This window comes from Halyomorpha halys, unplaced genomic scaffold, assembly GCF_000696795.3.
Source record: "Halyomorpha halys isolate HHAL.00 unplaced genomic scaffold, Hhal_1.1 Scaffold479.1, whole genome shotgun sequence".
Classification (NCBI taxonomy): Eukaryota; Metazoa; Arthropoda; class Insecta; order Hemiptera; family Pentatomidae; genus Halyomorpha; species Halyomorpha halys.
In genome coordinates this window covers 513,191-527,463 of record NW_027109057.1, presented here as the reverse complement: position 1 = coordinate 527,463, position 14,273 = coordinate 513,191, and the positions used below count along the sequence as shown (strand labels likewise).

General features: G+C 30.1%; 1 protein-coding gene across 1 annotated transcript; it reads left to right on the top strand.

Moving 5' to 3' along the window:
* The first annotated feature begins 3,286 nt into the window (after nt 1-3,286).
* Nucleotides 3,287-13,949, top strand: Chpf (Chondroitin polymerizing factor). The gene is made up of 10 exons (XM_014424818.2): nt 3,287-4,026; nt 4,107-4,258; nt 4,331-4,468; nt 6,452-6,667; nt 6,769-6,935; nt 10,439-10,616; nt 10,716-10,847; nt 11,125-11,271; nt 11,398-11,581; nt 12,443-13,949. Exons 1-10 carry the CDS (start codon nt 3,381-3,383, stop codon nt 12,754-12,756), a joined length of 2,274 nt encoding a protein of 757 aa, XP_014280304.1. The 5' UTR covers nt 3,287-3,380; the 3' UTR covers nt 12,757-13,949.
* The last annotated feature ends 324 nt before the right edge of the window (nt 13,950-14,273 follow it).

Sequence of the window (14,273 nt, the reverse complement as noted above, 5' to 3'; positions counted from 1 at the left end):
GATTATTTGAAAATATTTATTTATTTATAATTTCCCCCAAAAAAACGACAGGACTTTTTGAATGACCTGGTATATCTTAAAACTACCAACAACATTAGAAAATCTAAGAAAACATTATATAAATTACGACAGACAAGAATAATGTCATACTTTTTTAAGAACTGATCAAAAGCTTTTACCATGTTGAAACTGACCTTGAGAAATTATTAGATCTGAGAAATAAATTAAGAAACAAAACATATGAAGAAAAATATTTTTAAAACATTATTGTATTAAAATAAAAACTCACCAAAGCTTAAGCATTTCATTTACATACTAAAATTTAAAAATAAATTGTGATAAGTGTTTTATTTACTTTTTGATACAGTGCTAACTTGACAGTGTAAAATATGATCCCATTCTTTAAAAAAATGTTTTAAAACATAATTTTTTTATTTTACTTTTTAAAAGGATCACTCTACATAGTTTATCCAATGTACTGAGAACGTGAAATAGATTTCATTGGAAAGAATCGCAATCTCAGATTTTCAAGACAGTTTCGTTTTTCTTATACATATGCAGTCCAAGATGGTTTCTAGTGACGAAACGTCCTGTTATATATGCATGCAATATCTGATTAATGATCAATTTTTCTGATAATAACTCGTGTTATTAACAAAATTTAAAATCTTGAAAAACATTATTGTTCTTTGATATACAATTTAAGATGCATTTACACCGAAATTTTACCAGTAGCATTACTTATTATAAAATGTTAAGTAACATTTTTGTTATTAATTTTTTTTAGTTTAGGAGAGTCAGCTTCTATGGAAGGTTTTTTGAGATATACTACGTGACATATTAGAATTTGAATTTCAAATAAATTTACAGAGAATTGAACGCACTACAAACTATTAAGTTTCTACAAGATAAACTTATCTCACAAGACAAATGTCTTTTCTTGAAACGAAATTGTGCGTAAACAGCCACCCTTAAGTGGTTAAAACTTAGGACTTCAATTATTCTCTAATTAAAGCTTTCATTATTCCGCTTTTCACTGTTCTTAATAGGTTAGGTAATGAGCCGATTAAAGGAGATAAATGCAGAAGGGTGGAGTGGAAAGTGCGAGGAAGATCGAGAAAGTTGTAGCCATGAGGCAAACTGCCCTATATCCGTAGGGCCAACGTGTGGAGAGCTCTTGGTGAAATCAAACTGCACATGTCTACTCTGGCTGACACACATTTCACACTATTAGCTACCGGTTAGCAGTTTCCACAGGCCATAATCGTCTCGGGCGTCCTAAGTGGATGTCATCTCTTTACCTCTTCCCGACTCTAAGGGTCTAGGAGTCCTGAGGATGCTTGTCATGTAGGAGAAAAAACAATCATCATTTATTTTTGTATCTGTTCAGATGCCACAGGCAGTAATTTATTTTCGAATACTTTCCACAAAATGGAAGGAGACTTCATAAATTACAATACCTCTATAAACCTCAGAGAATAAGGCACTATAATCTTACCTCCTTGGCTCAGATTCAATTTCGACTGTTTACGAAAAATTGTTTTCTGTCATATCAGTGGTACATCGACTCAAGGACGTACCTTGCTAAGACCAAACGATCCTCCATGTCTTGAGTACCCGGTTATGATTATAATGAGGTGTAGAATAATACTTATAAATGGTGGTTGTTGTCTTGTTGTTTTTATAGCCCTGATGAAGACCTGAAAATCAGGTCGAAACGTTGGCATAAATAAATAATTTTTGTTTATTTATGTTGTTTCTTTGCTGACAGATTAACTAGCAACATTACTAACCGCTAAAAAGAGCAACAGAAAAACTAAAGTATGAAATTACCAGAAACGATAAAAAGTTAGAGGAAATAATGAAGGACTGGAAGCAGAATAGGAATCCAAGTTAAAAATGATTATAATAACAATGAACGTTTTTATTATACTCTCTAGAGAATCTTCCACAGTTATCCGCAACCACTCATAACAACATTTGTCACTTTTTTTTAAGTTGAATTCGACTCTTCAACAATATTAAACATTTCTATTATTTTTAACTATAGATAAGGAAAAAATAATGAAATAAATACTTATTGGCATACGTATCTATTGTGTATTATATGGGCGATTTGGTTCAACCATTCGATTTTATGCTACTAAATTCAGGTTAAAAGTGCAAAATATGCGATATAGTCCAGAACGTGCTCTTTTGTGCAATATTAAATTTGAATATCTTCTATAGATCGTGAATCAGACAACGGGTTAAAAACTTATTACACAATTGAATAAAGTATGCAAAACCATGTAAAAATTCGATCTCAATGATTTTTTAACTGCCACAAATAACTAGTGGAAATAATTGAGTTCTTACAACGAATCATTTAACTGAATATTGTTGGTTTCGTGACATTATTTCGTTATGAATTAAAGACTAATTTATAAATGAATCAATAATAGAAACTAAAAAATTGAATTGTCTAGGGAACGAAAATTTGAATTGCACGAATAATTAATCAAATACTTTTTGAATAATTAAGAATAATTGATACAGCCAGGACCTAATACTTAGATCGATTCCTCCTCGATAAAAACGCACGCCTTTGTGTTTTTCAAAGTCACAAACAAGCTCAATGCTCTAGTTTGTATAATCGACAAATATAAAGCCATTTCTTTTCATTTTCTGATTTGTAATCTACAAAATGAACTATTTCCCATTTCTAAAACAAGGTTGACAGGAATCGCCCTAGTTCGAATTACTGTCAAGCCTAAGCATTTTTTACTTCATTTAGTAGTTTCTTCTTGGTTAACGTATTTTATTAGCAGTCTTTAACTATTGTGTTAAACTGTACTTCTCGCTAAACCTTATGTTCTGTATTAAATAAATCAAAACTTGTATCCTTTTTTGTCTCAACACTTTTTATTTTTCAACAGTTCAACGTTTCGGCCATTTTAGCCATCCTCAAGGACATCTTCAATTATAAATTCTTCCTCACATTAAATTTAGATTACTTTTGCAGGCTATTCTGCCCAGGTCATTCATTGATTATAAGTTAAAAACCTATTTTTTAAAATCATAAATATCTAATTATTCTTATATAAAAATTATCCACACAAAATCACTACCATATACACAAACCATTTATCTTGTAAATTTTGCCAAGTAACAGAAAAGAACCAACTACAAACAGCTGTACACTGGTATTTCTTGTAAGAGGGAGTTTTTAGACAGCAAGGAGAGATAATTTGACAACACAAGTTGGCTATGCTGACAGCGAAAAAGGGAGGGAGTATAACACTGAAGTTACCTTCCTGTCAATAATAATAAACAGTTTTGTTTTTTTATACAATGTTATTTTTATGTATTTATTGACCTGATCGAATCAAATTGAGACCATGGGTCTTCCATTCTTATTTAAACAACACCAATCGTTTATCTTCAGCCTTCTACTTGGCGTTTTCATAAGTTATTCTATAACTTTATACTCCAATTTGAGTAGTGATTGTTTTTCAACTGACTATTATGCACAACCGATTAATTTGGTAAAAAATGACGAATATGAGCCTCATATTAATCTCGCTGGAAAACCACAGAAAGCAAAAAAAGTTCCTCAAAATTTAATAAGACCTAGATATTACTCTTCAGAACTTGGTATTAAAGAAAAGCTCTTTGTCGGGATTCTAACCACTGAACAAACTGTTAGTACGCTGGCTGTTGCATTAAACAAAACTACTTCGCATCTTGTAAATAAGTTGATGTTTTTTATGGATGCTGTTGGAGCCGAAAAAGCAAATGTGATAACACTGAAGTTACCAGGCATTGTTGGGTTTGTGGATACTAGAGAAATCTTAAAACCTTTTCATATGCTGAAGTATTTAACTGATAATTTTTTAGAAGAATATGATTTCTTTTTTTTAACCCGAGATACCAGCTATATCAATGCCAAGCATTTAATGAATATTGTCAAGAAAATAAGTGTTAGTCAAGAAGTTCATCTTGGTGGTATGTCAAAGAATGATGCTCCAACTTATTGCACTATTGGTTAGTGAACATATTAAATAGTTTTCAGAGTTCTATTAATTATGTGTTTTGTAAATGTAATAATTTATAATTGTCTATAGATGGAGGTATTTTGCTCAGTAATAATGTTCTGAAAAAAGTGCAATCTTCTTTGGATTGGTGTGTGAAGAATGCATTTTCAGATACTGACGATGATAATGTAGGTAGATGCATTCTGCATGCTTCTCAGTTACCATGCCAATCAACTTTTCAGGTATGCTTCAAAAAGGCTCATTTTATCATCATATCATTGTAATTTGCACATAACTATAATCATTTATTTCAGAATTTAAATTTTGTAAGTGTTGAGTTAACGGAAATTGATAAAGAAAGTTTTGAATCGGAGCATCTTCCAGCTGCTGTCACTTATTTTAAAGTAACTGAGCCAAATCTTTTTTACAGACTTCATCTTCATCTATCAAAGGTATGTATTGCCTTGATTTTGTGTTTAACCATTTATGTATTTTTATATTTTTATATTACAAATGCACCCTATTCTTCAAGATAGTGATTACGACTTTTCCTCTTGACTTTAATTCAGTTTGATGAAAGCTAATAAATAAGGAGTTAACTATTAAGAAGTGTTGTTAAACTTCCATGAATGTCACATTTTTTTGGGTGTAACAAGGGATAAATCAAAATAAATTTCATAGTAGTACATATTGTTCCATATCTTTGATAATACCAACATAACATAAAAATTTATCTGTATTAAATATTTCCAGGATAGTTATAATTAAACAATTATAATTTGGTAGAACAGGAAATAAAAGAAACTCTAGCGAGAAAGTATATAAAAACAATGCAAGGAGTTTCTGAATAAATAAAAAATAAAATCTGAATGAATTAGATTAACAACTAATTAAAAACTGGATGGATTTGAATTTGTCTGCTGTGGACAAAATGGGCTATTGTTCAATATCTCCAATCCCTGACAAAATGAATGAATATTAATTATCTAAACAAAATAAAAAAATGTGTTTTACAACAAAAAAAAAAGAGTAAAAAAATATAACCTTTTTTTTTTTAAATTAATATAACAAAGAAACAAAGAATTAATCGTTCGATCATACGACTGAAATGGTCCTCCATCATCTACACAAATCCTTGAAGACTAATAATGACCATTTTGTACAGTAGATATGGTTAAATAAAAAATTGCCCCTCTCTGAATAAAAAGAATACTGGTACTAGCGGGGAAATAACCCCTAATGGCTACCAGTTGGTACCATGGAAATTTAACAGTATGCAACATCAGTTATAGTAAGTTGTGGAAAGTTACAGAAAGCAATGTATAAACCCTAAGGTTGGTACCATGTACTAACCAGAGTGAGAATTTCAAGATTCATTTCTTCGGATCACTGAGAAATAAAAATAGACTGCCACAGGTGGGAATCGAACCCACAATGTTCCAATCCATCTAAACTCAGCCTTCTTATCTTCTAAATAAACATAGAAGGTTATATATCTGATGTTATTTTTGTAAATTAAAATTTCTTTTGCTAAACTTAGATATGTTAGATTGTGTGAGGTTAATTACATTCCTAAATGGCAATTTATAAATTAATTGGAAGTATTTAAAGAGATATAAACATTTCACGGATGGGAATCCTCAGAAAAGTCTCCCAAGCCAAAATTGTATAGCTAATAAATACCTTTAAACACTAAACAATACCTTGGTGAATTAAAGGCATGAATCCTAGAATTAAAAAAATAAATAATATAAGACTGATAAACTTTGAAGCATAATATAAGATAATCTAATCTTCTTGTTATACTAATGTATATAATTTACACCATAACATAAAATGCTATGATAGGATAAAATATTATTGAAATTTCGAAAGGAAGATGTTAAATACAATGAATGATCATGATACGAACGATCTCGAAGAAGATAGAAGTGATGGACAGATTCTTTGAGGAATAAGAACAGGATGTTATTACCCTTTACAACGTAATCACCTTTTATAAATTGTAGCACCTTTTAAGCAGCATTTTTAATATAAATCTCAGGTATCTAATGTAATCACCAGAAGTTTGAATATTTTTTGGGTAAGATAAAATAATTGTTAAAATTGGCATGCTCCACATCCCTATAATAATGTGCTATCTAGAACCATCTTAGAAGTGATTTTTTTTAAACCAAATAATTGCGTTTAAGGTCAACTTAATGCTTGTTATACTTTATCTCTCTTTTTCCATTGCTCAATTTATTTATAAATTGTATCCCAAACATAACTTATTATAGATTTCCCAGAATTTAGGTTATAATCCACAACTAGTTCTAGCTCATGCAAAATTTATAACATTTCTGTAAAGTTGAATAAATCTACCTATTTTCTCTGCCATCACAAAACTTCTATATGTGAATCTACATGATTATAAAACGACTTTCGATTTTCAGAGGTACTTGGAAATACAAAAAGCATTAATAGCAGAACTGAAACAGTCTTTGGATATAAGTGATTTAGCGTGGCCTGCTGGTAGTTACCCTCCCAAAAAACCTCAAAGTAGGTTTGATCTTCTCTCTTGGCAGTACTTCGATGACAAAAACATATATCTTACATCTGATTTCATTAATCTGAAACCTCTTGGAGGTGCCGATCTTCTCGATATTTATGTAAGCTAGCATTATTATTGTTGTTGTTTTTTTTGTTCTATCTTAATGTTTTTTCTATTATTTTAAATCAGATTATAAACAGTATATTTTAAATTTTTTAGAATGTAAAAAATAGATCGATACAGTGGTTAACGCAGAAATATATCGGAGGTATTCAATTCAGAAGACTTGTAAATGGTTATAGAAGATTTGATCCATCCCGGGGGCTTGATTATATTTTAGACTTGGCTTTTAAGGATTCCTCCACTGGAAAGGAGACAATCAAGAGGTATTGTTTTATTTCATCTTTTCAAATCATAATAGTTTTTATTTTAGTTTTGTATTAAAAGATGTTTAATATCTGTCCATCACGTGTTTTTTAAACATCATTCTACTATGAATAATCTTACAGTATTTTTTTATTTATTTGCTTCTTTTTTTTTTTTTTTTTTATTCTAGCTTTTTATTGTCCATAAAATAACAGCTATTTTCAGAATTTAGGAATGGATTGAAACAGCAATGGATGATAGCAGTATTAACATAAAAAAATTAATATATTAATAAAATAACCTATTTAACGAAAGTACAATCAAACCTATACAGAGAAACTTAAAAAAGTCTCTAAAGACTTAAGCAGGTTAGGTGACCAACCATAAAACCATAAAAACCTAAACTTTCATAACTTTCTCATTTTGATAAAGCAAACTAGCCCAAAGGCCGTTATAACACTAAAAGGGTAAATGTATTCAGACATATGTACTGTCATAGTCGAAAGTATTGGTTCACCTCTCTTGAATCAGATAAAACAAAAAAAAAATCTGGTGCGGTATATATAAAGCAGCAGGTGGTTTGCTTGTTCACAAGAGGAAATCGTAACACAAAAAAAAAGGCAATCCTTCCCCGCTGGACCCACCCTTCTAAGACCCTCAGGGAGCGATGGTCCTATATCACTTTTGAAATATTAGCTTAAAACGGGAAGAGAAAACTTTAAAATAGTTAAATCGAGCAATATTTAAAAAGCGCCTGAAATTGAAAAACGGCAGGAACTCGGTTACACTTGGTATACCTTTAACCAAGCGGTGCACATCACATAACTTTCACTTACCACTTGACTTTCAGTTTAAATTCATCCTCGCTTGTTTCAGAAAAGATATTTTTATATTCTTCACTGTGGTAATACTTTCCAATACTAATTTCAGTATGAGTCTTTTAGATTGACTCACTCAAATTTCAGGTTTCAGAAAAGTACTTTTAATAATATTTATCGATATAAAATTTTAATATTTTCATTTGCAAAAGTATGTCAGAAATATAAAAATATTACAGTTATCTAATATTTATATTTTGCTCTTAACTATTTATTCAATGCTAAATTGCTATAGAATCAATATTGAAAATATTAAGAATGATTTCATGGAGTGATCCTGTCTACTTGAAGGATCATATACAGCATAAGCAAAATAAATAATCACTTATTTAATAACTATGGTGAAGAAAAAATACATGACTGACAAAACACGCTATTGATCATAGGAGTTTGGGACCCGATGGCTCACAGGACCAGGCATCTTTGGGCCTTAAGTATAAAGATGACGCTGTCCATCTTATAGTATAGCTCATAAAGTACAGGCAGCCATTTTAAAACAGACCTGTTTACTAGTAACTCTAAATCAATTAAAAAAAAAAAATTAGCATTGGTATTTTCTCTTATCACATGGAATAAGAAATTAAACCTTAGGAACAAACATAACACATAAAATTTAATCATAGCCACTACTTGAGGAAAAAGGATTCACATCTAGCTAGACCTTAAATATCAATAAGACTTTTGGTTCCATTCCTATTGATACTAAAGAATATATAGACATAGATCTGGGTTCTTTTGAAGTTCTGCTCTTTCCTCCACAAGTAGGGGGTAGTGCTCGGTTCGGAGTTCCCCAGACTGAATGTAAATAGTAATGATTGTGTTTAAGATATTATTTTACTATGTAGAAATTTGTTTTTTTTATTTATTTATATATTCATAAATTTGGTGTGAATGAGCTCTCCAATCCCTATTACCATTATCTACATATATGTATAAGACAGAATGTATATTACCTAATAAAAAAAAAAAATAAATAACTTACAATATTTGCAGTCTATTGCTTAGTAAGTGCACATCGAGTTTTCATAAGAATCCTGAAAAGATAGAAATAAAGTTATATATATATATATTATAACAAAGTGTAAAATAGCTTTTTCTTAATCAGTTTACATTGACAAAAAAATTACAATCATAAAAATATGTTCCTCAAGGAGTAAGCTCTCTTAAGTCAAAATGATATATCTTTTTTATTCATAGTTTATTCCCAATCCCTTATCTTATTTACAAATAACGGAAAATGAGTAAAGAAATAAGAAGTATCTTTAAAAACTTTGACAATTGGCATTATCTTAGTTTTCTGTAATTATGTCAGGTTTTCGAATCGGGTTTAAGATGGCGGAATATAGAAGTGATGAAGTAACGCTTAAACAAAAAAAAAAAAACCTACATGAATCCCAGACAACTGTAAATAGCTTTCTCAAAACCAGATCGCTGCTGAATAAGTCAGTTTTGCACAATCGGTATTAGAACGTAAACGAACACTTAAGATAGTAATTATAAATCTAGTATATCACAAAACTACAAAAAATCCGATTGAAATTGGCCCGAATAAGTATCCAAGTGTAATTTAATAGTAATATGTGATTTTCCGCCCAATAATTCATGTTTACCAACTGCACTAACCTAAATTATTTAATACTGAAAACTTAATAATATCATAATTGACTAATTTTTATTTAATATTAACAAATGGCATTATTTAATAATTTCTACAAAAATCCATCTAATTATTTATCTCAATAAAACGTATTGTGTACATAGTTATGAAAATAAGTTACAATTTTACACACGTTCTCAGAGAATTTATTTGTTGGTGACGAAAATCTAATTATCTTCAATTTAATGACATTTTTAAAATTAAATTACTATTTTACCATTTAGTTGTCCATATATATAAAATAAAACGTATCGAATAAATCTGTAATTTTGCTTAGATTCCTCCGGATCCCAACTATGGTTGATAATTACTATTAGTTATTAAACGAGAGTTAATTCATTGTTTAAAACGTTTTCTTCATTTTCACATCTAAATGTATTATAAATTTTTGATATTGCTGATCATAATTTCAAAACAATCCCCAATTATATAACGATCGACGTATGCAGTTGATCTAAAAGGTATTGGCCCACATCATTTTTGTAGATTGATGAAAGAATATATGTATCTCTACTTTGCTTTCATAATGGCACATCTGACAAACAAAAAATTTTTGATTTTATTTTTTGTTGAACTTATTCTAGAGATAGAATTGTAGATGAGGGTCATCCCACAGATAGGAGATTTTCACAAAGTAATTACAGTTTATGCTATAATCTACAAGCATGTCAAATATAATAAAAAATAAAACTTTTTTTGTCAGATGTGTCACTGTTAATGCAAAGAAGCCATATGAGAAGAATATTACATAATTATATTTATATTTACTTCCTATTTTAAATACACAATAAATCTTATTCTTGTCAACTTTCTGTATAGATTATGCTTCAGTCCCTTGAGGTCTCCCTTCATCAAAACAATTTAGTATGTTGATTACTATGATAAGGCTATAGTTTCACCATGTTGCTTATGATATTAGGCTACTTAAAACTGTGCTAAGGTGTTATATTAGTAGTTTTTTTTTTTTTAAATTGTTTTTTTATTTTAGAGTAGAAGTTACAAAAACTCTTGGCAGAGTAGAAATGTTGCAAATGCCGTACGTTACTGAAAATTCAAGAGTTTACATGCTCCTCCCTATTTTAGAAATGGATAAAACTATGGCAAGTGAATTTATGAAGCAGTATGCTCAAACCTGTTCGCAATCCGATTTGAGTTTCCTGATGTTGGTATGTATTTAGTATTTACTACTGCTTAGTTGCGACTTTTTTTTTTTTTTTAAATTAATTAAAGTATTTAAAATTAAATTAATTATATATTGTTTTTAGGTATTACTTTATGAACCTAATGCTCCTGGGAAAGGACATGTTGCAGATGTTTTTAAGGATATAAAAGAACTAACTTTAAAATTAAGCTCAAAATATCATAAAGATTGTAAAATTACATGGATATCAATAAGGGTAATTGTATAATATTAAATATCATTTAAAAAAATATATATAATATAACTTTGAATTAGCATTTTTATGAAGGATTCATCCTTAGCTCTAAATTTATTAAATGTATATATTCTCACACTGGAAATAATAATGCATTATATCTAACACATCAGCCTGGAATAAAATTTAAAAAGAAAGGAAAAAACAAATATGATATATGATATAACCTTTAAATATTATGTATATGAATATCTTCTAAGAAATCCTTACCGTTTTATTTTATTAACTTTATTTTCAGGTTCCAGATGTTGGTGGAGGACCTCCTATGTTGGATTATCTACTCCACTTTGCCATCTTAGATCTTGCTAGCAAGAAACTGTCCCCTGATTCTTTGGTCCTCATGACAGAACCAAACATGGAAATTAGAACGGATTATTTGAACAGGGTACAGCTAATTTAATTAATCAATTCAGAAACATTAAGAAATTCCGATATTTTATCACTTTAAAATTCTGAAAATATTCTTTTAAAAGATTACTTTTGACTGTTTTTATCTGTTTTGTTCGTTCAGGTCAGAATGAGTACTATTTATGGAAAACAAGTTTACAGCCCAATACCATTCTCTGAGTTCTATCCACCCATAGCATACAGAAATTCTGAAAAAAAATCTGTCCTAGAAATACATAAGAACACTGGACGGTTTGATTTAGAAAACATGCGACATATATCTTTCTATCTTGCTGATTACTTGGAAGGTAATCATTGAGAATCTATATTAACTGGCTTACACATTAATGATAACTTTTTCATTCTGTACTGTAATTTTTCAATTTTTTCATATTGTGTTTACTCCTGTTTAATATTTCCTTTGAATTTATTTTTCAATTATACAGGGTGTTTCAGGGTTAAATGTCCTAACTGAAAATATGAATTAAGGATCTCAAAACATGAAAAAAGTTCTCTAAGGAAGTATGTCTGTGAACGCTTCGCTTAGGAGATATTCACGTATAAAGATTTTTATTGCTATGACTTATTTTGGTTATAATATATAAATTAATTTGTGATCCAACTACTTTATACGTTGTCACTCTCTTATTAAGAAGTGTTATTATCACACTCTACAGATCTGACCCCACCTAGACCTGGATTTTTTGGTTTAGGGTGGCATTGAACAAAAAGTCTACGCAAGCCTGGTCCATGACCTTAACTCTTTACAAAGAAGGATAATTGGAACTTAAAAAACAGCTACACATATCCAGTACCATTTCGTTTATCCTGCTGCGGAAGAAAGATGCCAAGTCTGTCTTTAATGCTCCAGGTAATCACTTTGAAAAACATGTAATGTTAATGTTTACTTGTCATTAATAAAGTAGTTGGATTACATGTTAATTTATTTATTATCACCAAAATAATTCATATCAATGAAAATCTTTATACGTAAATATCTCTTAAATGAAGCATTTACAGACATACATTCATGGAGAATTTTTTTCTTGTTTTGAGATCCTTAATTCATATTTTCAGTGAGGTCACTTAGCCCTAAAATACCCTGTATATATTTCATGAAAAAATAATTCATACGTATTTTAACATTATTGCTAAACCATCTGTTTTAGCCCGCAAATTAATGGTCCACTTACCAGTTGTTGCAATGGATAAAGACATACGGCAGTTGTATTCCTTACAAGATGCTGGAAATGGCAAACCAACCAGTTTGCTGGACTTGCTGACCAGGCAAGGTCTTAGCATAATTAGAGCAGTAGACCCTGCATTGCGACTGAGGAGAAGGAACTGTTTGCCAGCTGCTTCCTTTATGCGCCCTACGCAGTACAACCCCTGTGATTCTCCACTTGCGACTAGAGCTCAACTTGGTCAGCTTGTTCTAGATTTAACTGGGAATAGGTCGAGTAGCTCTCTTAGACACAAATAGGGCTTAAATCTTTATTAGTTACAATTTATATGAGTTCCAAACTTCTTATCTGTGCCAACGATAAATGTTCTGTTTGTAATATTTTATAAATAAGGCTCTTTTAAATATGTTTTCATATTTTATTGGAAAAAATCTTTTAGAAATTATTAATCTTATGAAAAATATGTTATATTGATTTTTATAGTACTGGTTGATAATAATTTTGTACATATATTTATTTTTATAATTAAAAAAATTAATTTGTATTTTTATATATATTTGAAGTAGTCATAGTAGGATCTCTTAGATTTTAGATTGAAAAATGGTCAATATTGATAATATACTTGAAACAGTAAATTTATTTATGTTAATTTACCAGTAAATATATTATTGTTATTATTAAATGAGTTTTGATTTAAGACTTCGGTTATATGTGTTTTGAGGAACCTCGGGGATCAATTGAGCCTTTCATTTGACAAAATAACTAATTCTTTACATTTTATTTTTAATTTATTTATTTATTGAAATTTACAACTATATTAAATAAAATATACAATTAGTAAATTTGATGTGAGTTACTTCACCATGGTACAGTCTTATGGAATATCTATCTATTGTAGGAGCTCCAATAACATTTCTAGAGTAGAAGGTCTAAAGGCCATCTTTACAGAAATCTAGGAAGATTGTCAAAAATTGAAGAGGAAGCAATATTAGGAACAATGGCTTTGGATGGTTAAAGATTTTATCATAGCATTGATATCTGGTTATGGCCAAATTGGCAACATATTGAAACACCTCCTTCATTCCGTCCCTTACTATCTCTTACTCTTCCTAAGCAACCAACCAATTCCCTTCTATCCTACAATGAAAAACCTTGGAGTCATTTTCGACCAACAATCTCCTGAAATAATCATATTTCCCAAATCACTCACAAATCCATAACTGTTCTTAAACAATTCCTAAGATTCCGTAATCCCATTCCTCAGAACACCCGTCAGCTCCTAGTATCCTCTCTAGTCTTCCCCCACTTCGACTATGGTTCCTTGGTCTTTGGAGGGCTATCTGCAGGTCTAGAGTTCAAACAAATCAGTCAAGAGACTCATGAATTATTTCGTAACATTTATCTTTGGGTTTCCAAGGTGCTCTCAATTCTCCCGGTGGTATACCGAGTTGAAGTGGCTCTATCCAACCTCCTGAAGGCAATACTTCCTTGGTGTTTTCCTATTCCAAGTTCTTAAAATAAAAAAAACCTATCTATATCCTTGATCTCCTCACTTTTCATTCATCCATCCATTCATTAAACACTAGATCCCAATTATTGTTTATAATTATATTTATAGATTTATATTTGGGCCCTTCAATAGAACCGCCTTCTTCAGCAAATCCTTCATCATAGGTGCAACTTCCTTCTGGAATTCTCTCCCCATCTCCATTCATCAATCCTCATCCATTCTTTCCTTTAAACAACACCTATTTCTTCACTTATTGCATAACTAAACCTCCTCATCATTGTAAAATATATAGCTAAGCGTATATAT

Bases quoted from the DNA above. Each gene is read 5' to 3' on its own strand.
- Chpf (XM_014424818.2), top strand. From the start codon at position 3,381: ATGGGTCTTCCATTCTTATTTAAACAACACCAATCGTTTATCTTCAGC. The intron at 4,469-6,451 runs GTATGTATTGCC...TTCGATTTTCAG, and splicing joins TTCATCTTCATCTATCAAAG to AGGTACTTGGAAATACAAAA. The intron at 11,272-11,397 runs GTACAGCTAATT...TTGTTCGTTCAG, and splicing joins GAACGGATTATTTGAACAGG to GTCAGAATGAGTACTATTTA.